Source organism: Pogona vitticeps, chromosome 2 (assembly GCF_051106095.1).
Source record: "Pogona vitticeps strain Pit_001003342236 chromosome 2, PviZW2.1, whole genome shotgun sequence".
In the NCBI taxonomy this organism is placed as follows: Eukaryota; Metazoa; Chordata; class Lepidosauria; order Squamata; family Agamidae; genus Pogona; species Pogona vitticeps.
The window spans coordinates 115,330,916-115,346,825 of NC_135784.1; the positions used below are offsets into that span (position 1 = coordinate 115,330,916).

Genomic DNA, 15,910 nt, shown 5'->3' on the forward strand with positions numbered 1-15,910 from the left:
TAGCACCACAACCAGTGCATTGCAAATTAGCCCTTGAAGTAGATGAACCAAACCTTTCTGAAGATCTCTATTTCTGCCTACTTCAAAGAACAAAGGGCTCACTCCACCCTTTCCCTAGGTTGTCCCTATGCCAACTGACATTTTCTGTGTAACAAAGGGGGTGTTGTTTTTAATCAAAAGGCCATCCAAATATACCCTGTGAGTATCTTTGAGCAGCCTGTAGTAGAGTTCATGGAGTCTAATGTTCAGTTCTTGCAGCAGTCACACCACAAGAATTGCCAACGGCTAAGTCTCAGGGCTATTTAGCATGAACAATACCGCATAGGCCTTCCAGAGTATGTATTATAAAAAGTACAATTCCTGCTTTTTATGTGGCACCATATCTCTGTATTATGTGATGAATCACTGGTTTCTTTCTACCAGACGTAGCAGTTTTCAGAGGAATTACTCAAATCAAGCTAACTTTTCATTCTCTCATGCATATTGCTAGGTTGAAAGCTTCCCCACGCAGTTCTCCAAATGTATTTGAATGTCACCTTTAGTCTCAGCTACTGCCTGAATATCTGTTATGGAAAAAACTTGTTTTTAAAAGAGTTTCTAGCTTTGTCTTTCATGAAGGGCACAATGTAATTCAAAATAAGTGCATTTCTCACCACAGGCCTTTAAACACAATTTTAAAAAGGGTTATCTATGATTCTGCAATACCATGCCATGGGTACACCAAACATGTTTTACCAGCGTTATGGAGTTCAGTCTTATGTACTCATGACAGGAAAGCAGAAAGCACAGTAACTGCTATGAAAACAAGAGTTAAGGGAACGGTAGAGACAGATATTGTGAGAGATAGCCTGGAAACTCCCTTGCCTACCTACTGATTGTGAAAAATTTCAACAAGATTCCACCAGCGGCATCCATGTGCAAAAATGTCCTTCATCTACTCTGGTACATGTATTAACCTTTATGGTAGAGGTCCCCAACCCCTGGTCCACGACCTGGCTGTGGTCCACGGCCTATACAGGACCGGGTTGTGGACCCAGATCTCCTACCCCCTGCAAATGCCCCCCTGCAAGTGCTGTTGTGCGCGTGCAAAGAGCATGATATGCATGTGCACTTGCGTGTGAGCTAGCTCTGCCCCCACGTAGGCATGCCACACTCCCCTCCACCGGTCCACAGTTGGGAAAAGGTTGGGGACCACTGCTTAATGGGAGGTATATTTAGAGTTCTCCCTTCAACCAAAATGTCCAAATTTGTCTCCATGCTCTTCTACAGCCATTAGGACACCTGATGGAGATCTGTCTTTCCCTTTCGGAGCACATATACTCCTGGAGTTGTATTCTTTCTGCATCTTATCTAGCAGCATGGCTGCAATTTGTTATATATGTAGATGGGAAACAGTCTCTCCCCCCCCCCATATACTCAATCAATATTCAAGAAAGTATCTTTTGTATTTTGCCTCTTGTTGCTCTACTATTATAGGGGGTGGAGAGCGTAATGCAAGAGTAATATTTGAGGAAGTATAGGATTCGAATTAAAGTTTCCCTGATTTCTACTAATTTTCCTTCACTTTCCTTTACTCTGGGTCTACTCCAATAAGGAAAGGTTTCTACAGAATACTCCCATGCTGGAATAGCTTTTTGTTTTCTCATGAAAAGGGTATGTCATGTATCCTAGGGCAGATTATGTTGCTTAGGGCTATATGTTGGTTTCTGTATGCTTTGTACAAAGTCAACTATAGCTTTTTTGGAAATGATACTTCTACATAATCTGCTCAAGCTGTGCTAATGATTAGTGGTCAGAATTCTGTTACCAATTTATGCCTGTGTGAGTCACCACAGGAAATCTTTGCTAATTAACCAGGCCTGGGTCATATTACTAGGCATGTACCAGTTATATAACTGGGCATATACCTCATAATATGATCATCACCTGATTAGTTAGTAGCATTTAACTGCAGTGAGTAATGCAGTTCCAGTTTACACAAGTGTTTGTTTGTTTGTTTGTTTGTTTATACCCCACCTATCTGGTCTACTCGACCAAATAGTATAAATCACCAACAGGATTCTGACCAACATTTTAAATCTAGTTTGTAATTCATTAAAGGATGTAGCTAAACAGAACACTACTTTTAATTTCAATGAAATCCATATTATCTATCTATCTATCTATCTATCTATCTATCTATCTATCTATCTATCTATCTATCTATCTATCTATCTATCTATCTATCTATCTATCTATTTATTTATTTATTTATTTATTTATTGGACTTATATACTGCCCCATAGCGCTACAAGCACTCTCCGGGCGGTTTACAATTTTAATTATACAGGCTACACATTGCCCCCCCAGCAAGCTGGGTACTCATTTTACCGACCTCGGAAGGATGGAAGGCTGAGTCAACCTTGAGCCGGCTACCTGGGATTTGAACCCCAGGTTATGAGCACAGTTTTAGCTGCAGTACAGCATTTTAACCACTGTGCCACAAGGCTCAATTGTGGAGGAGGGGGGGAATTGACCAAAAAGTAGCCTCAAGATGCCTGCATAGACAGAATATGACTACACATTACAACTTGCTTAGTAGGAAAAAAGCAAATAATTTCTTTTCATTTCTCTGAATTTTAAAAAACTGAGGTTATTTGTCCAAGCCCTTAGCTCTTCGATTTGCAACATAACACACATGCCACTGTTTTAATCGATTAAGTGAATAGTGATACAAGCAATCCAGATTTGGAGCTGGAAGAAATACCGAAGACTCAAACTTATAAATATCTCCTTGTGATGCCATGAGAAGACTGTCAGATCTGGGTGAAATACCTTAATTCTTCATTTTAAAAAAAAGCCTGAAGAATTGACAATCTTACCGTTGGCACATTGCTATCTCCAGGGGTATGAGAGCTACTATATTCAAGGTGAGACATTTCCAAGTGCAATAAAATGATTAGAAATAGTTTCTTAAGGACTGCATTACAGTATACAGAATCTAGGGAGATACTCTTCTGTGTGGCTTCGTGCTGTATTTCTGTCTCATGCTCTGTCAACGTTTTCACATTTGTGTTTAATGGTCTCTTTTACAGATTATATTCAGATGTTCAGCTGCCGGCATTGGATCTGGCTGCCCTCTATTCTCACCTGGCTTGGAGGGGCTTCAAATGGGCCAGAGGGGAAGCACAAGTGATTTACATTTCTTGTCTCCCTACAGTTCTTTCCAGGGTAGCACTTGGAAAGAGGTCCAGAGGCATGGCTTGGATGCAGATTATTTTGCAAGGGATGGGGATTCCATTGTAATTAGAGTATTTGTTTGCACTCCTTTATGTGTAGAAAACTTACATAAAGCTCCATTCTCAGAATTGCCTGGGATCTCATTTCCTCCCTGAGATCTGAGCAGTACATGTTTTCAGGATTAGGGTGACCTCACATTCAAATAACTATGTCAACCTCTGCCAACCTGCCACCCCTGGATGTACTAGACAAAACTCCTATCATTCCCAGTCAGCAAAGTCACTGATGGAATTTAAAACCCAGTACATCTGAGTTGAGAAAAGAGGAGCAATGGAATCTCCGAATTTAAGTGTTAATTTTTTCTCCAGTTGTAAGAGAGATAAATATGTTCCACAAAAATCTAAATTGGCTTCTATTTGGTTAATTATCCATCTTATTTCAATGTCTATATGATCTCTGTTTACTTCTTGAACAAACTGAGGATGTTGCCTATGAAAACTCTCTAGCAGAGCAATCCATTGCTAAGTCCTTATAATAGCTTCTAACTTAATTTGCAGCGATACATCCACACTGTAGGCTCAATAGTTCATTAAACTTCATGGGCCTGTAATTCTTCCACACATATTTAAAACCAGCTTCCTCCAATGCAAAAATTAAATAGGCTAGTTCTTAAGCACATCTCAATATCTTAAAATGCCAAACAAATGCTTTGCCAAGTCTAATTAAGAATAAACACGTAACACCATTAGCTTTTTCTATTTTCCTGATGTTGTTAAAACTTACAGATAATGACTATGCCCCTACTTTTTATCTTCCTAGACATACTAAACTTCACCCTCTCTTTGATCAGCAGTTACGGTGCCAGATGCCACAGTGGGGTACCTCTCTTTCCAAAGGCAGCATCTGGATGTTTGGCAAATTTCCCAGTTCACTTTTTTTGGCAGACCTGGCATTTTCAGAGGGCTTGTCATAAACTGTTGCTGAGTTCTGACAGTTTTTTTCCCTTAGAAGCTCTCCCTCCCCACCCTCTGTCTTCATAAACCTAGCAAGTATCTCTTGCTCCGAGATCTCATAAAAGATCTTTAATTAGATGTTGTACTCTCCCAAAAGAATCCTTCACCGTGGATGCTGACTAATTAGGTTAGATCTTGTATTTTGTTAAAAAGTTTGATTTCCAACTGAGCTTTAAAAACATAAAAGAACTATATGGGGGCATTGACTCAATAGGACTTGGATAAGTCAACATATATGTGCGCCCCATATGGTTCAACAGATCTACTTTAGCTGGGAATAAGAACTGAATTTTGTCCAACAATTCAGGGCCAGCATTTCAGTTCTGGAAAAGAGTCAGTATGATGTGGGCGTACCAGTACTCAAGGCATAGATGCTTTCCCAATGGAGATGGTACAGTATCTATACAGGGAAATGAATTTCTCTGGGGGAATATCTAACAAAGCACTACTTTAATATATACATAAATAATGGACCAGCCATACATATATCTATAATTTCAGAACAAGATGAAAAGGTATTAAGATTCAGAAGATGCACAGTGAGTGATAGGGGCTGAATACATGGAACATTTAAGAAAAAAAGCAAACAAAAATTCTCCTCATTGCTCCCGCCTGTCTCCTCTCACTTCTTGAAGGATGTTTTCTATTTCACTTTTAATTTTTTCAAGTGATACAGTGCATACAGTATGTGTTGCCCTAACATACTTTAAAAAAATTTCACCTCTTTGACCATTCCATGGAGCCAAGGAAGTGGTAATATCCTATAGAGGCTCTGTTTTCAAGCCACTTCATGATACTGGCAAATTGACAGTGGGCTGGTGCAGACCAAATCGAATTGCTTGAGGTTTGTATGCTATTTGACTGTAAGGATTGCACCAAACGGCATATCAGACCTCCTAGCAACCCTTTTTAGCACACACCTGTTCCAGCCTGTTCCAGCAAAGCCATGTAGCCAAGCCCTTAATAAAATCTACAAAAACAATACCAAACCCACTATGGTTAATTAGAAAGGGTATCTTACTAGGATTTAGGAAGCTTGGATTCAAATCTCAAATCAGCCACAGAAACTCACAGAGAGATGCCCATGGTAAACTACAGCATGAATCTCTCACACACCTTTGAAAAACCCTATTAGGGTTCCCATAAGTTGCAATGGACTTGATGACACATAAAAACAACAAGCCATCGTACACCAGCAGTTCTATATACACAGAGAGAGATCCCATGAGAAAGTCAAGGAGAACTTTGTGTAATTATGATGACATGCCCAGGGAGCTTTTCCTGAAATTCACACAAAGCTTAGAAATGTTTTTCTTTTTTTTTATAACAAGTCCCAGAAGCTCAGACAACATGACCTGTATCTTGTAGTGTGTGGTAAATATCTAATTGACCTCCCAAAATTGCCATGCTCAGCAGCCAGTCCAATCAGTTGCCTCAGAAGGAGAGGCAAGACAGCATCTCTCAGCTGGGACCAATTACTTTTTGGCCTCTTCCTCTCACAAAATCAGCTTCATTAGTGGCCATTCCACCTGGCAGCATTAGAGAGAGAGAAGAAACAATGTTGCCTCTTCCAACAGCTTGGTGGGGGTTGGTCTCCCTGTTTGTTTGGCTCCTTCTTTCCCACAGCGGGCTCCTCCTACAACCATTCCAACATTATATACTAGCTATGCTCTTCCCTCTTCTTTTTGCATGGACTTCGTTAATAGTATGTGATCTGTTATGGGAGGCTGCTTGTTTAGAGCAGTGGTTCCCAGCCTTGGGCACCCAGATGTTCTTGAACTACAACTTCCAGAAATCATGGCCAGCACACCTAGTGGTGAGAGCTTCCGGGAGTTTTAGTCTAAGATCCTCTGAGGACCCAAAGTTGGAAACCACTGGTTTAGAGCTTTTCCAACTGGACACCTCATAGTTTAGGAACCTTCTATTTCTAAAATAGCCAAGGTGCCCTTTTGAAAGAGCCGTCTGTCAAGGAGGTAAGACGGATGGCTTGTAGACAAAGGGCCTTTTCGGCAGCTGCCCCCAGACTATAGAATGCCCTCCCGGGTGAGATTCGTCTGGCGCCGATGCAGATGACATTCCGGTGCCAGGTTAAAGAAGGCTTCTAATTGAAATAATATCAACTGTGGGTCCTGATATCAATTTTTAGAGTATATATTTTAATTGTATTTTAATTGTTTTATCTTTTTGATGTATTTTACAATACAATAGGAGTAGAGTGGGTGGCATATTAGTTAAACAAACAAATAAATATAAGACCATTTAGATAGGAATAATTTGTGAGTGGATACCCTTCTGTTTCCTACTGCAAGTTGCTGGCCAGAAGAGCACTAACTTATGAAAGAGATGCACAACTTCCCATTATGTAGCAATCACAGCACAGAAAGCAAAAGCTCTGTATGCAGAAAAAGCTACTCTCTGTCTACAGCCTGGGATAATAGAGCAGGAGTGGGAACATATGGCCCTCCAGATGTTCACTGGCAAAAGTTTCCATGGATCCAAACTTGTAAGCAAGTCTACATTTGAATCATAGTAGTTGTAGCAACATCTGGAGCTCCATATTCCCCATTCCTGTGCCAAACATGACACTAATATTTGGGATCCCCATGTACTGGTTTTAAATTCGGCACACAAGAATTACTTTTCAGAAAAACAAACAGTGGGATTAAATTAAATTGTATTAAACTGAGAGTGAATTTTGCAATGTAATATATGAAATATGTAACAGTAAGTAGCTCTTTGTGGAAATGGTAGCATCTTTTCAAAACAACTGAGGACAACTAAGCGTTCCTTGAAGGAGGCAAAGTCAGAACAGAATCAGATGATTGTAAAGTTTTAGCTTATTGGGGAATTTTTCACACTGAAAGGATAAAAGCCAGCCAACTTAGCATTATCACAAACACACATTGTCAAACATGATAAAAGGAAACATTGATTCCATGTCCTGTGTGGTAAAGGCTATGTGGCAGAAAGAGACAAAATGTGAAAGTCCTATGCATCTTAAACAACTCTACTTGAGATGCCAAGGAAACATTATGGCCGCATAAGTCAATTACAGTTAGAGTTATAGGCTTCCTCTGGTTGCAACAAATGAATGTATAAACATGGAAAATGAACACAGCTGCAGAATTTCATGAAAAGAGGGGGAAATATAACAGGTTCATGTAAAATCCAACATAATTCTTGTTTTTCTACAAAGTGGTGCGATAGCATTATAATTTAACTGAGGTGTCACAGCCCATGAACTCTTGAAAGCTTTTATCATGGGACTTAGAAGGATGCATAAGTAAACATCCATAAGACTCAACTGTTAACTGACTATGTCTCGTTCCCATTTTTAGAACCATAGTCAGAGCAGTGGGAACTAGCAGAGCACCTCATCCATCATGTTCCTCAGTTGGATTCCACACACCTGGCATATGGTCCTAATTTAGCCTAACTGTATTAACCTTGCAGGTGTATTACAACAATATGGGAAAGAATTTTTTGTTGTTTTCATAACAGACATTTCAAACTACAATTAAGCTTTATTTGAAAACACTAGGCCTTGAGCTCTTCAAATAAATCCTAGGCGTTGACTTGTGAATTTGCACAAATCTCTTTATGCAGTTCAAAGAAAGAAAGAAAGAAAGAAAGAAAGAGGGAGGGAGGGAGGGAGGGTTATGTTAATCTACTGCAGCAAAAGCTACCAGAAAGTCTTGTCTCTTAAAGACAGATGGTTTACTTGGAATGAACTTTAGTGATCTTTGGTCCACTTCATCAGATCCTGAACCTTGTGTGGCTGCAGCCTACAACAGCTTACATCAACTAAGGCAGTGAATCTGACACAGGAACCTTTGTGCATAAACTATATAATGCAAAAACGGCGATGTCCCCAACTTTTGATATAATCAATGATTGGATATCAAGAATGTCCTGTCAACTTCTACACTTGTCATTCACACATTCTCATTGCTCTATTTGCTTAAATTATTGGAGCAAACTATATCTATCCTGTCACTTACTGTGGTTTAAGCATAACCAGCATTCCTCAAAATTGCAGGCAATCTTAGTTAGCCTTAACTAGAAATGGGCACAATCCTGCATCATTGGATCATACTGGATTGTCACAACATCAGAGGTGCTGTGCATTCCCTTCTCCCACCCCACCCCGGCTAGATCTCCCCACTCACGAGGCGGTGCACACTCCTCTTTGGATGTTTGACCAGTCACAGAAGGAGTACAGACTTTCTTTCTCTTCTTCCTCCAGCAGCTATGGAACCTTTGAGTGGCCTGCTGCTGGAGGAGGTGGAGAAGACTGGAGTGAAAAAACACCATCATATTTCTCCTACGCTGGCCGCATTGCATTGGCTGCCCATCTGTTTCCGCGTCAACTTCAAAGTTCTAATGCTTACTTATAAGGCCCTAAACGGTTTAGGACCTCGATACTTGGCGGAACGCCTACTTCCACCAAGGTCTACCCGGATCACCCGCGCGAGTCAGGAGGTGAGGCTGAGGAGCCTGACGCCGAGAGAGGCCCGGAAGGAGAAGACACGAAACCGGGCCTTCTCGGCGGTGGCTCCTCGCCTTTGGAACAATCTCCCTCCAGGAATTCGCGTGGCCCCTACACTGGGCATCTTCAAAACCCAATTAAAAACATGGTTATTTATTCAGGCCTTCCCTCCAGCCAATTCTTGATTTTCTTCTTCTTATTTTCCTATTTTTTAGTTTATTCTAGTTGTTTTGTATTAGCCATGTATCTGTTGCAGTTTATTGTTTAATTTTATATTGGAAGCCGCCTAGAGTGGTCCATTGGTCCAGATAGGCGGGGTATAAATCAAATAAATAAATGAATAAATAAATAAATAAATACCATGATTGGTCAAATGTCTGAAGAGGAGTGTGTGCCTCCTCGTGAATGGAGGAATCCAGCCTGGGGGAGGGGGATGCATGGCACCTGTGGTGTTGTGATGACAATCCAGCATGCTCCAACAACTCTGGATCATGCCCATTTCTAGACTTAATCACAGCAACAAGGAAGAAGGGAGGCCACAACATGACTCTTGATTTTCAGAACATGGTTTACTAGTTTACTATTAATGATACACTGTAATAAAACAGTTTGATGTCTTTGGCTTTAGTAAAAGAAAGTTCTTTTAGGATTGATGACATGTCAAGACAAATGGACCAGAAAATCAGGACAGGAGAATGTGCACTCTGTATCTATTCTCATACTGAAGACTATGAGAACTAGTTCAATCTGTCAGGGGCCTGTTATATTTAGAATGTAAATGAAAGTCATCAACATCAATATTTTACAATTTAATTAGAACAAGCTTACAACCAACTGGAACCAACTACAGAATCATTGTCCTCATCAATACTCACTGCATCTTGACAGCTGAGAACCTCCAGGATGCTGTTGAGTAATTCAATGCAATTCTTCTTCCCTAGGAGTTGTGTCGGTGTCTCTTCTGTCGGATCCAGGAGCTCCTTCAGTTCTTTGGTAATGACAGGGAGCAGAATGTCTCTGCACTCTGAAAGTAATAACTGGTTGTTCAAGAGGTTGTTCAAGAGGAGGTTATATGCAACTTTCTGCAGAAGTTTACAGGAGAAGCCTCCCTGCCTCCACTATCCTTAATTGCAGTCTTTTTGCATTTGGAGTCTATGCTTTGATCCCCTAACATTTTGCTAATGTAGTTGTGCAGAAATGCATTCATTCTGAGATAAATTAATTAGTTAAGCATCTACATTCAGTTCATGGTTAAAATAACCACACATCTCCAGTCCTCAGAACTTGCTGACTGATTGAATCCATTTGAATAGAATGCAACACTTGTAGGGCCTTGCAGATAATAAACATCTTCCTTCCAAACTAACTTCTTTAAACTCTACTTTTCATCTTCCAATAAAATTTCCTTATGGGAGAAGATGAATATGTGACCCACAGCCATCAAGGCAGCAAAATGTGCATTAAATTGTGAGATTTGCATGTGTTTTACAGTAAATCAAAGCAAAGTAATTAAACCAAATGGCAGGAATAACTAAGCTGAAGATCCATTTGACAAAGAATTACTGCCTATTATTAAGTTGAGCTATTTTCTGCCTTCATTTGCATTCAGGATGCTACATGCATAATCTCTAGAACAGTAACAGTACCTATTAGGCATATGCTGTATGTACTTCCACACAATCTCAAATTTTGGGAAAGAAAAAGAGAACCAACAAAACAAAACAGTAACTCAGGAATGAAGTCAGAAACCCAGCTGCTCAAAACATGACCAGATATCACTGTTCCACAGAAAGGGATGATCATTTGTCAGCCTTCTACTCCTGTCTGAATATTGTTACATCTCAAAAAATTCTGTCTTCACTATCCAAAAGAAAGTGCCTCCCCTTCCACAAAAAACAAACAAACCCTCTTTTATGATGGGGAACCTATAATCAACAAAATATACGTAATGACATGAAAAGGCTTGACAAGAAAACCCTGGAGAAGACATGTGTTTCCATTCAAATTTGTTATTTCTTAATACGAAACTATGCTTTTCCAAAGTTTCTCAGCATGTACAACTAGTGTATGAGCAGGCAATCCACCAGTCAAAAGAGGTTTGCTATAGGAAGAATACAGTTTTATTTCACTAATTCTAATTATTCTGTGAAATGACTGTAGTGAATTTGCTTGCAAGGGACTCTTCCAATTTCTAACATCCAGATGTTAGGACAGGAAAGGTATGTATGAGATTGCCTACAGGCATATTCACAGACAGGGCAAGATATGGAGTAGGGTGAATGAAGGAATGACTTGCCCATCAGCAGCGCCCCCTCATTTCTGAAGAACAAAGGCAGGATGTCCCCTCTGTCCTCTTACAGAGAGGGTCAAGAAGGAAATGTGAGAAGGAATTGACATAATGAACTGTAGGAATATCAGTGTAGGTGGAATAAAAGACAGTCTAGGAAACCTGAGGAAATCCTTCTTTTCTAAATCTATTCTTTCCCAAGCGAAGACATGTGTCTTGCTCAGTGTAAGCTGAGTTGCACCCAATGACTTCCAGCACTGGCAAAGAGTGTAAAGCTGGAATGACCACAGAAATTGGTCATAATCTGGGGTGGGTTGAATAAATAGAGTGTGAAAACTTGGTGAAGGAAGTACACATAAAGGAATCAGATCCAGATATGTACGTGTGTGGGTGTGTGGGTGGGTTATGCACATACATAAGAGTCTCCCTGCTCTCTTGATCCCAATGCAGTCTCTTGCACCCTAAAAACAATGATCTTCTTGAGGAATGGTGGACTTTTCAGAATGGCATGAGATAAGGTATGGGGCTACAGCAGAAGGTTGCTATGGCAGATATGGGAGGTGCGCGCACATGCGCATATCTTCCCACTTCTGAGATCAATGTGCAAAAGCTGATAAAGTCTGGTTAATTGTGTTCGCTGTTCCGGAATGACTGGTGGCTGTTCATAAGCACTTAAATCCAACCCTTAAATCCATTCTCTGTAAATCCCAACCACTGACATCAATAATTGAGATATTCTTAGCAAGCACAATTTAGTACATAACCTGAAGCCTTACTTTTTGTTTTAAAAAATTTATTTTAAATAACTTTGCCTTGACATCCCTTGTGGATAGATTCAGTTTATTTGGGTGAATTGATAGATCTATGGAAACCTCTTTTTTAATTATTTATTTTTGGAATTTATTGCCCTGTTACTGTCTTAGGGCTAAAAAATATATGAAAATAACATTTTACAGTGCCCAGTTTGAACATCTCTGGGGGAGAATATATTTGTGCCAAGAATAACATGCATTTGTTCTGTGACCAATGAATAGGGAGTTCCTGGCAGCTGTCCAAGTTCTCAATTGTTGTTTTTCCTGCTTGTGACTTTTCCTTAATACAAGGTGAGAGAAGATGGATTGGGTGCAATTATGCAGCCAAGACAGTAAATGTTTGTATCAATATGGAGCCGAAAATGTTACTGAGTGAAGACAAGGACTGAAACAGCATGTACAAATTAATACATACACAGCAATTAAAATGCCTATGTAGAAGCTGATGGGAAACTGTCTAGCCCGTAGCACAAGGCAAGAACGCTTGAGAAGCTGATGCCCTGAGACACCGCTGAATGGCAGCTGAAGGTATCTCACTGGTGCCCTATGATGATCACTGGAGAGAGGGGTCTTTCTCTGAGATTCTTACTGTTCTAGCCCAAAGCAGAATGCCATACTGGGCTTCTATACCCTCTCTAAACCTTTTTACTAAACCATTCCAATTCTCTGAATCTCTTTCAGAACCAAATAGAAAACAACAGCAGGAAAGAAATCACAGTTCTTCTAGTTTCCTCCCGTCACATCTTGAATACTAACAATGTCAGCCTTCTTCATGGATTGCTGCCTTGTCGTGGCGAAGGGGCTTGAGTAACTCAGAGAAACTATGGGCTATGCCATGCAGGGACACCCAAGACGGACAGGACATAGTGGAGAGTTCCGACTAAACGCAATCCACCTGGAGTAGGAAATGGCAAGCCACTCCAGTATCTTTGCCAAGAACGCCCCATGATCAGAAACAAAAGGCTAAAAGATATGACGCTGGAAGATGGGCCCCTCAGGTCGGAAGGCGTCCAACATGCTACTGAGGAAGAGCGGAGGACAAGTACAAGTAGCTCCAGAGCTAATGAAGTGGTTGGGCCAAAGCCGAAAGGACGCTCAGCTGTGGACGTGCCTGGAAGTGAAAGGAAAATCCAATGCTGCAAAGAAAAATACTGCATAGGAACCTGGAATGTAAGATCTATGAACATTGGGAAGCTGGAGGTGGTCAAACAGGAGATGGCAAGAATAAACATCGACATCCTGGGCATCAGTGAACTAAAATGGACAGGAATGGGCGAATTCAGCTCAGATGATTATCATATCTACTATTGTGGGCAAGAATCCCGTAGAAGGAATGGAGTAGCCCTCATAGTCAACAAAAGAGTGGGAAAAGCTGTAATGGGATACAATCTCAAAAATGATAGAATGATGTCAATACGAATCCAAGGCAGACCATTCAACATCACAATAATCCAAGTTTATGCACCAACCAGCATTGCTGAGGAGACTGAAATTGAACAATTCTATGAAGATTTACAACACCTTCTAGAACTGACACCAAAGAAAGATGTTCTTCTCATTCTAGGGGACTGGAATGCTAAAGTAGGGAGCCAAGAGATAAAAGGAACAACAGGGAAGTTTGGCCTTGGAGTTCAGAACGAAGCAGGACAAAGGCTAATAGAGTTTTGTCAAGAGAATAAGCTGGTCATCACAAACACTCTTTTCCAACAACACAAGAGGCGACTCTATACATGGAAATCACCAGATGGGCAATATCGAAATCAGATTGATTATATTCTCTGCAGCCAAAGATGGAGAAGCTCTATACAGTCAGCAAAAACAAGACCTGGAGCTGACTGCGGCTCTGATCATCAGCTTCTCATAGCAAAATTCAAGCTTAGACTGAAGAGATTAGGAAAAACCACTGGGCCACTCAGGTATAATCTAAACCAAATCCCTTATGAATACACAGTGGAAGTAAAGAACAGATTTAAGGAACTAGATTTGGTGGACAGAGTGCCTGAAGAACTTTGGATAGAGGCTCGTAACATTGTCCAGGAGGCAGCAACGAAAACCATCCCAAAGAAAAGGAAATGCAAGAAAGCAAAGTGGCTGTCCAACGAGGCCTTAGAAATAGCAGAGAGGAGAAGGGAAGCAAAATGCAAGGGAGATAGGGAAAGTTACAGAAACTTGAATTCAGACTTCCAAAGAATAGCAAGGAGAGACAAGAGGGCCTTCTTAAATGAACAATGCAAAGAAATAGAGGAAGATAACAGAAAAGGAAAGACCAGAGATCTGTTCAGGAAAATTGGACATATTAGAGGAACATTTTGCGCAAAGATGAACATGATAAAAGACAAAAATGGGAGGGACCTAACAGAAGCAGAAGACGTCAAGAAGAGGTGGCAAGAATACACAGAGGAATTATATCAGAAAGATTTGGATATCCCGGAAAACCCAGACAATGTAGTTGCTGACCTTGAGCCAGACATCCTGGAGAGCGAAGTCAAGTGGGCCTTAGAAAGCCTGGCTAACAACAAGGCCAGTGGAGGTGATGGCATTCCAGTTGAACTATTTAAAATCTTGAAAGATGATGCTGTTAAGGTGCTACATTCAATATGCCAGCAAGTTTGGAAAACTCAACAGTGGCCAGAGGATTGGAAAAGATCAGTCTACATCCCAATCCCAAAGAAAGGCAGTGCCAAAGAATGCTCCAACTACCGTACAACTGCACTCATTTCGCACGCTAGCAAGGTTATGCTCAAAATCCTGCAAGGTAGGCTTCAGCAGTATGTGGACCGAGAACTCCCAGAAGTACAAGCTGGATTCCGAAGAGGCAGAGGAACTCGAGACCAAATTGCTAACTTGCGCTGGATTATGGAGAAAGCCAGAGAGTTCCAGAAAAATATCTACTTCTGCTTCATTGACTATGCGAAAGCCTTTGACTGTGTGGACCACAGCAAACTATGGCAAGTTCTTAAAGAAATGGGAGTGCCTGACCACTTTATCTGTCTCCTGAGAAACCTATATGTGGGACAGGAAGCAACAGTTAGAACTGGTCATGGAACAACTGAGTGGTTCAAAATTGGGAAAGGAGTACGGCAAGGCTGTATATTGTCCCCCAGCTTATTTAACTTATATGCAGAATACATCATGCGGAAGGCTGGACTGGAAGAAACCCAAGCCGGAATTAAGATTGCCGGAAGAAATATCAACAATCTCAGATATGCAGATGATACCACTCTGATGGCAGAAAGTGAGGAGGAATTAAAGAACCTTGTAATGAGAGTGAAAGAGGAGAGTGCAAAAAACGGTCTGAAACTCAACATCAAAAAAACTAAGATCATGGCCACTGGTCCCATCACCTCCTGGGAAATAGAAGGGGAAGATATGGAGGCAGTGTCAAATTTTATCTTCCTGGGCTCCATGATCACTGCAGATGGAGACAGCAGCCCTGAAATTAAAAGGCGCCTTCTTCTTGGGAGGAAAGCGATGACAAATCTTGACAGCATCTTGAAAAGCAGAGACATCACCTTGCCAACAAAAGTCCGAATAGTCAAAGCTATGGTTTTTCCTGTCGTGATGTATGGAAGTGAGAGCTGGACCATAAAGAAAGCAGACCGCCGAAGAATTGATGCCTTTGAATTGTGGTGCTGGAGGAGGCTCTTGAGAATCCCCTGGACTGCAAGGAGAACAAACCTATCAGTTCTAAAGGAAATCAACCCTGAATGCTCACTTGAAGGACAGATCCTGAAGCTGAGGCTCCAGTACTTTGGCCATCTCATGAGAAGAAAAGAGTCCTTGGAAAAAACCTTGATGTTAGGAAGGTGTGATGGCAAGAGGAGAAAGGGACGACCGAGGATGAGATGGCTGGACAGTGTCTGTGAAGCAACCAACATGAACCTGACACAACTCCGGGAGGCAGTAGAAGACAGGAGGGCCTGGCGTGCTCTGGTCCATGGGGTCACGAAGAGTCGGACACGACTAAACGACTAAACACACACACAACAATGTCAGCATCTCATTCACAGCCTTAAAAACCTACCACCGTGATAAAGCAGAGCACCGCGCCCACACAAACACATATTAGAAAACAGTAATTTGTTCCTGT

At 41.1% G+C, this 15,910-nt stretch overlaps 1 protein-coding gene across 2 annotated transcripts in view; it reads right to left on the bottom strand.

Moving 5' to 3' along the window:
- Positions 1–15,910, bottom strand: part of DOCK2 (dedicator of cytokinesis 2) — a 386,088-nt gene that overhangs the window by 242,751 nt on the left and 127,427 nt on the right. For both annotated transcript variants that reach the window (XM_072990261.2, XM_020780495.3), the window contains exon 26: positions 9,597–9,745. In XM_072990261.2, coding sequence (XP_072846362.2) covers positions 9,597–9,745 — 149 coding nt within the window. The remainder of the gene's footprint in view (positions 1–9,596; positions 9,746–15,910) is intronic.